The sequence below is a fragment of the Cyprinodon variegatus genome, unplaced genomic scaffold (assembly GCF_000732505.1).
Source record: "Cyprinodon variegatus isolate N-32 unplaced genomic scaffold, C_variegatus-1.0 Scaffold897, whole genome shotgun sequence".
NCBI lineage: Eukaryota > Metazoa > Chordata > Actinopteri > Cyprinodontiformes > Cyprinodontidae > Cyprinodon > Cyprinodon variegatus.
In genome coordinates, this window is record NW_015151350.1 from 193,420 (window position 1) to 200,978 (window position 7,559).

The 7,559-nt window shown below is 40.8% G+C and overlaps 2 protein-coding genes across 2 annotated transcripts in view; one reads left to right on the forward strand and one right to left on the reverse strand.

The window, feature by feature from the left end:
- LOC107099688 (death-associated protein kinase 2-like) overlaps positions 1–868 on the forward strand; it is a 43,086-nt gene extending 42,218 nt beyond the window's left edge. The window contains exon 10 of the mRNA XM_015397914.1: positions 282–868. Coding sequence (XP_015253400.1) covers positions 282–362 — 81 coding nt within the window. The 3' untranslated portion in view covers positions 363–868. The remainder of the gene's footprint in view (positions 1–281) is intronic.
- Positions 869–4,718: 3,850 nt separating this feature from the next.
- ssr2 (signal sequence receptor, beta (translocon-associated protein beta)) overlaps positions 4,719–7,559 on the reverse strand; it is a 4,367-nt gene continuing 1,526 nt past the window's right edge. Inside the window, exon 4 of the mRNA XM_015397916.1 lies at positions 4,719–5,042. Coding sequence (XP_015253402.1) covers positions 4,932–5,042 — 111 coding nt within the window. The 3' untranslated portion in view covers positions 4,719–4,931. The remainder of the gene's footprint in view (positions 5,043–7,559) is intronic.

A 7,559-nucleotide genomic window follows, 5' to 3' on the forward strand; every position in this document is an offset into this window, starting at 1 on the left:
ATATTTTCTCATTGTAACTTTAACGAATTACAGTTACTCTTTTTTTGTAATTAAATTACGTAACGTCGTTACTCCCCAACACAGGTTGTGCACGTGCATTTTTTTAAAGTGGAGAGGGCGGGTCTTTTAAAATATTTGCAAATCCTCCTCTACACCTTTAACTGATCAGGGATCAAATATCTGTCTGTGCTTTTTGTCCATTAGTTACTGACATGTAATCAGTCTTCTTTTTTAAACCACGGATCTTCTGACAATATCAAACTGTTTTTTTTTTTCCACAGAGACAATGTGAAAGTGACTCAGAGGATATGGAGAGCAGGCCCGCCTCGCTGCTGCGCCGGAGACTCAGCAGCAGCTCATAGAACGGCTTAGATAGGCGCCACGAGGTCCACGCTGCTCCACGGGATCCCTGAGGGCCTCCTGAACGCGCCACAGACTGAAAGGGTCCAGCGTCCAACATGGACGAGCCTTTTCCTTCCTAAAACACTTTCAGATCCGGGGGGAGACTTTTCTAAATGTTTTATTTGTCAAGTGGATTTGTAAAAACCTGTTTATATGATGTGCCTTAAACGGTTTTAAATGTTTAAAGAAGCTCAATCATTTCATATATTTTTTAAAGCTTAAACATTTTGTTTCTTTTTTTTTCTGTTTATTTAAGCAGCCAAGGACAGAACTAAACTAAACTAACTAAAGGTTGTACATAAACAGAATGGGATTAATGGTTTCCAGTCCCGCCAACCAGTACAGTACCACTAATGTCTGTTTGTTTGTGTTGCAAATTAAATATTTTATGGTTCACTCATCAGTCAATAAGTGACAACAGGCCTGGATTTCTTTAACTTGACTGTACTTTTTTAAATGAGACAATACTTGTGACAAAGAGAACATGGATGTTTGTTGTCAATATTTGTAAATGGAAATTGGGATTTAAAATTTTCATAAATTGAAATGAGAAAAAACTGCAATCAAAAATGAAACTTTGAAAATCTTTGTAATCGGAAAAGGTTTGGAGAGTAACTGATTTCATTATTTTCAGAAAGTTTTTATTTGTTATATTTTTCAGACTTTTTCTTACGCTGGTGAAGATGCTCAGTCATCCAGGCCATTCCGAAATCTCACTTTCCTCCTCAATTCAAGACAAAATGCATTTAAGAAAAAAATAACTTCTTTAGATTTAAATTTTTTGCAGTGTACATGGATGCTGGCTTGAATTATCCTGGTCAACGTTTGTTATTTGGTTTAAAGTGAAAAGACCGTGATCAATGAAATGAATTTTAAAAATTCATCTGAAAAAGAGGATTTCAGAGCAAAAATTAAAAACTAAAATAAAAAAAAAGATTTTTGAATTAAACATTTTTCTAAAAAACAATCCACTGGACTTGGTGTCCAAGTTTGAAGACGTTTCTCTTCCATCCAGGAACCTTTTTCAATTTAAAATGTCAGAATTAGCCTTGATTTGCTTTATACAGAAGTTACGGCTTAGAAAACATGCAAATTGAAAACGAACCCCCGTCACTCTGCATGGGACCAAAACATCTCGCCTGGTCGGCCACCTCAACGACCCCCCATTCCTAAGTGGCGGACCAGTTCAATTAGCATGTTTTCTAAGCCAGAGGTCTTCAACAGGGGGTCCGCGACCCCTAGGGGGTCGGCAGAGGTACTGCATGGGGGTCGCGAAAGTCTTGGTTGATTACTTTTTTTTATATTCCCTCCTGCATTTTTTTTGCACTAATTAAAATGTCTTTAAATCCACATTAACATGAATTCAACACACTGTAGTAAACAGATAAATGGAGGCAGATGTCTTTCAATCATCAATGCTCACATTCAGCGACACACAGGAGCTCTTTCAAGCTGGGCACCGTTTCATTCACAACACCTGTCCCATCAACCAGGAATCAGAAATACTTTAATAATCCCAGGGAGAAATTACTTTCGTTACATGGCTCCATATGTAATAGAGTGACTATAGGACCAGTTTGATAGAACACAATTTCATACAATATATATAATTAGGGGGTCCCCTCTCCTTCTCGCCATCAGTTTGGGGGTCCTTGGCTTTGAAAACGTTGAAGACGCCTGTTCTAAGCCATTACAAGGCTTTGATGGGCTTCTGCATAAAGCCTGGAACTCAACACTATTCCTGACATTTTGAATTGAGAAAGAGAAACGTCTTCAAACTTAGAATTAAAGTCCAGTGGTCGTTTTTATTTTTTTACCTTTTTGGAAAAATGTTTTATTCAAAAACCTTTTTTGTTTTTCAAATTTTACTTTTTTTCTTCTAAAATCCTCTTTTTTTCAGATGAAGATTTAAAAATTCTTTTGAGATTATTCTTCACTGATAACATGATTCTTCCAATTTCCATTTACAAAACAGGTTCTCTGCTTGATGCAGTAATGGACCAAAGTTTAACCCATAGAAACTAATGAGGCGTCATGAAGGCAAAGAGGGTTTGGTGTGAAAGAAACTAAAGCCAGAAGCAGTGATGTCAGGATGGGAGAGGAGAGTTACCTGCTGGAGCTTCACCAAACATTAAAGAAATATTTCACCCCATCTGACCTACAGCTCTCAGTCTCAGAGAATTTACCAGAAAGTTAAACTTATTTTATGTGTGGTGAAGTGAGAAGGAGGCGTCCAATAGGAGCTGATGATCCTCAGTCTGATCAGACAGAACTAGAGCAACCATCTTGGTGTCATGGATCCCAGACAGGCTGGAAACCACACCCAAAGATGAATCCTCTCTACGGACAGAGGAGCAGACTGCCCTCCATGGACGCCAAGGAGAGGCTGATGTAGGAGGAATGATGACCAAGCATGAGACTCCACCCAGAACAGGAAGCTCTGAGAAACTCAGTCCAGGAGGACCTGGATCAGTAAAACACACAGAATCAACCCGGACGTTTTGATTGGATGGTGTTCTGTAGGTCTGTCTCATAGGAGCTTCAGGAGGTAGATGAAGCACTAAGGAATGAATTCAGAGGCGTCAGCAGCACAGCTGCCTTGCAGAAACAAGGTTGTTGGTACCAAACCCTGACCCCCCCATGGCAGGCCTATACAGGATTGATGGTTTCCATTTCCAGTTGAAGTCCCATTATACTAGGAACAGAGAAAACATCTGGGGTCCGTTTCATGAAGCAGGTTTAACAAACTCAGATTAAAATCCTCTAAATGGATCCAGCCTAAAGTCAGGAACTCTGAGTGTTCGGTTTCACACCGGCTGCTGTGAATGAGTTCAATCAATTTTAACTAGGTGCACATAGAGTTAAACAAGTGCGTATGAAAAGTCATCAGTGGAGCAACGACTCGACAAGTCACCATGACAACAGGCAACAGGAAGGGCCTATTTCACCACAATGGAACTAGAGATTTTAATGAAGAAATGCAGAACAAATGAAAGAGAATGTGCTAAAGAGAAAGAGCTGCAAAGGAGAGGAATGTGATTCCTTTTCCTAGCACTGAATTAATAAATCTGTTTAATCTGAAAATTTTCAGTAGTTCATGTTCTATAAATAAAAATAAAAAGATCTGCATCTCGCTCATATAAACCACAAAAAAGTAATATATCCTGTCACCGAGTTGTAGAATCCTCTCCCTATAAATATTTCTCTGAATTAATGCCGATCATTCTTATTAAGATCCTCAAATTTGCAAAGTTTGTTTTTAAAACCTTATGAGGCTAACAGACCGAGTGAGATATTTATGAAGAAAACTGGAAATAAAACAGCATAATTGCCTATAGGGAGAGTGGAGACAGAGTTTACTCAAGAAAAGCTGCTGCTGACCAGGTTAGCTCTGGGGAGAAGGTTACTATGGCAACAGAATCAGAGGTGGAGGAAACTCTTTGTGAAACAGGAAACTCAGTTTCCCTTTTTTTGGTGAACCTGCTTCGTGAAACGGACCCGATGGTTTATGCTGGTGAAGATTCTCAGGCATCCAGGTCTTTACCAGCATACTGCACTCCATCCTGGGAAGGAAACCCTCAGACAGTAGGAAGCTTGCAGATTATAGGAACCGTCTTTGTTACCTGTTCTTCTGGTTCATTTTGCATGTTTTCTAAGCAAAGTTTTGTTTATAAAGCTTGGAGCTCAGTGCTATTTGAGAAAGAATCCTGGATGGGAAACGAAACATCTTCAAACTTAGAAAAGGAAGTACAGTGGATTGTTTTGAACTTTTTGGGAACATCTGATGGTTGTTTCCTGAGGACCTGCGGCACAGGAAGGTGATTCTCTGAAGCTCATTCGCCCTCTGGACTCAAACCCCGCCCCTCCATTCTTAGAAGCCTGAACCTGTTAAACTGCTTTTTTTCTTTTCCAGAAAAGCTCATCCAGTGGTCACCATGACAACAGCCCCCCATTAAAAACTTAAGAAAACACATAAACCACAAATAGACGGACCTTTTCACTTTTAACCCCAAATAATCCCCATTTACCTCGCCACATTTTCATGTTTCTTAAAAATGTAAACGATCCATTTATCAGTTTATTTGTTAAAGTTTAAAAAAAAAAGAAAAGCGATATTCGCCATCTTTCAGAATAAACTAAATCCAGCGGGCCTCTGCCTGCCTGAGCCTTCAGGACCATAAATGATCCTTCCAGCGTTTGCATCGTTTCTCACTAAAAGCTGCAGGAAAGTAAGCCAGCAGCTCTGACATCCGACTGTGATCCTGCAAAAATTAAAGTCTCTTATTTTGTTGTTCCAGTAAACGGAAACGGAAGATAAAAAAAAAAATTATTGTAATTGAACAGAATTATTACATTAAATTCATAACAATTACATGATTTTACATCAGTGGAAAAGTAGAAACCCAAGTTCTTCCATCCAGACCACCTAACCGTAGACATGTTTCCACTCCTCGGATCGTTTTTTCCTGGTAACTGTCCATCACCACCTTTACTTCGAGTCCCCCCCCCCACCCCCCGGGAACCAGTCCTTAGTTCTTCTTGGTTTTTGGAGAGTCATATTTCCTCTTACTGGAGTACCAGAGGAGCAGAGGAATCCCGATGGAAGGCAGAGTCATCACCCCAAACGCAGCCCAGTCCAGCTAACAGAAATAAAAGAGACAAATTCATGAAAATAATGTTGCAAAAATGAATAAAATGCATAAATACAACTTATCACAAAAGGAATATATTTAAAATTATTTGAACATTCTGTGATTCTGCGAGTTCTCCACCTTCCAAATCATGGAGGATTCTGATGTTTTAGGTGTCCACTGTGAGAAACATGCTGCACAGAAGCATTTAAACAGCTGTGAAAAGATTCGGTAGAGTAGCCTTCGTTTGCTACTAGAGGTCAAACGTTTCCTGTAGTTTTTCTCCAGGTTTAATCAGACTGCAGCAGGGATTCTGGCCCATTCCTCCACACAGATCTACTCTAGATACGCCAGGTTTCTCATACGCTGAGAAACAGTTTTAGCTCCAAAGATCATCTATACAGTTTAGGTCTGGGGACTGGCTAGGCCACAGCAGAGACCTGATGAGCTTCTTACGGAGCCACTCCTGGCTGAGCTTTAGCTCTTCATCATGATGGAGGAATCATCTTTACCGCTCTGAAAGAAGGAGGTCGTTCCCTCAAATCTCCCAATAAACGGTATCAGTCATCCTGTCCCACAGAAAGCGTCTCCAGAGCATGATGCTTCCAGCTCCATGCTTCACAGTGTTTTTGGGACACACTAGTGAAGATTCTCAGTCATCAGGTCATTTGTTGTATTTTTTTTAAACTTTTTGGAATGTTTCTCTGGATTCTTCATCTATCAAACATGGCGTGTTGAATTAAGACCTGTTAATTTTCTCACATTAACCCCCGAGGATCATCTGAATAAGGGACCTGCCGATTTTAAAACCATGCAGGATTTTATTCCATGACGTGTTAAGCCGGGCGTACACTGTACAAATTTTTGATTTTCTCAAGTCGTGCAAGATTTTTTCGATGTGGCCGTCTTTGAGCCTGATGGTGCGTGGTGTCGTGTAGAGGGGGTAAAGAGGGGCGATCAGCCTCTAATGACCACCTCCCTATCAGGAATCGTAAGGTTAGGAGAAAATCAAACATGTTTGAAATTCAGTCGGCCGTCGTAAGGTGGTCATGGGGGAATTGCTCAGTGGGAAAACAAGGATTCTTCTTCTTCCTCTCAGATGAAAGAAGAGCTGCATGGGTGGGGGCGGGGGCGAGCGAAATGGAGTTCTTTCTGTAAAACTGACAGACCGTAGTAGCCACACTTCCTCAGCCATGTCTTTGTGGTGGATGATCCTCCCACCACCACATCGTCTTAGTATTTTTTTTTCTTGCTTTATATTATATTACAGTTTATGTTTAAGTTGGTTGTTTCTTTTAGACAGGTATTTTCTAATGGGTGCACACTTTAGTTAATGTCCGTCTGAATGGTTTATTTACACTTGTTCTTTTGTTTGAGGAGCTGCTGATGCAAACCAGCTGGAGGAGGAAATCTGGAGCGTACCATTTTTGAAAGACTGACGGGGGAGACTTGTTTCAAGTTTAATTAGTTTGTCACTGAAATACTTATTGTTTCTGCTAAGTAAAAGTTAGTTTTGCTGTATTCGTTTCATAGAATGGTTAACTTTGTATTTATTGGTTCTTTTGTTATGTTGTGCCTCCCTCATGTGGTAGACTTGGGTTACTCCATCCCTTTTTAAGCAGCCTTTAGTTTTTGTTTGAGTTGGATCCTCAGTTGACCTCAGTTAAGTTGGGCCCAGATTCATGTTATTTTGTATTTAAGTTATTTTGTATTGCTTTTGAGCTGTTGTTAACCATTTTTGACACAATTAAATAAAAGCACTTTTTCAAATTTTGAACACCTTTTGTCCTTATTTAAGTTTGGTCCCTCACAGGCTTTCAACACAAAATCTCACAGATATCCAAGGCAGCGCGTTTCACTCTAGTGAGCTTCATATTCCTCTTCTAGTCGTTTGTCTTCCGGATAGACAAGTCCTAGTAGCTCCATCTCACTGCGGAGCTGAGTCCCACCTGGTTTTTAAACGTACAGTGTGAGCAGGTAGATCACATCAGAGCGTCGAGTCACAAGGCGTGAGAACAAACATGGCGAGCTGGGAACTTTTAAACCCTGCGGTTTCGCTGTGCAGTCTGAGCTGTGGCTGCGTACGATTGAAAACAGGGCTGCAACAACGAATCAATAAAATGGACAAAAATCGACTTTTAAAAGCGTTGGCAACAAATTTCATTATCGATTAGTTGTGTCGAGCGATTAATGCGTCATCCGCCGCCGCCGTCATCACTGCCATTTGACTGAAACGGGGTAAGAAAAAAAAATTAGGGCAGAGCGAGCCAGTGTTGCAAACTCAGCGACTTTGTCGCTATATTTAGCGACTTTTCAGACCCCTCCAGTGACTATTTTAAAAAAAAAGCGACTAGCGACAAATCTGGCGACTCTTTACGGTGTCACTGGCGGCTTTTGGAGACTCTTACGTGAAAGCATGTATCGTTCCTACTCTGGTCCTCCAGCGGCAGCTGCTGCCGTGGGGCGCCTCCCCCATCCCAACCCCGTTCTCCCGCAGGAGTCCCTCTCAGCACTGCAGTCAGAGCC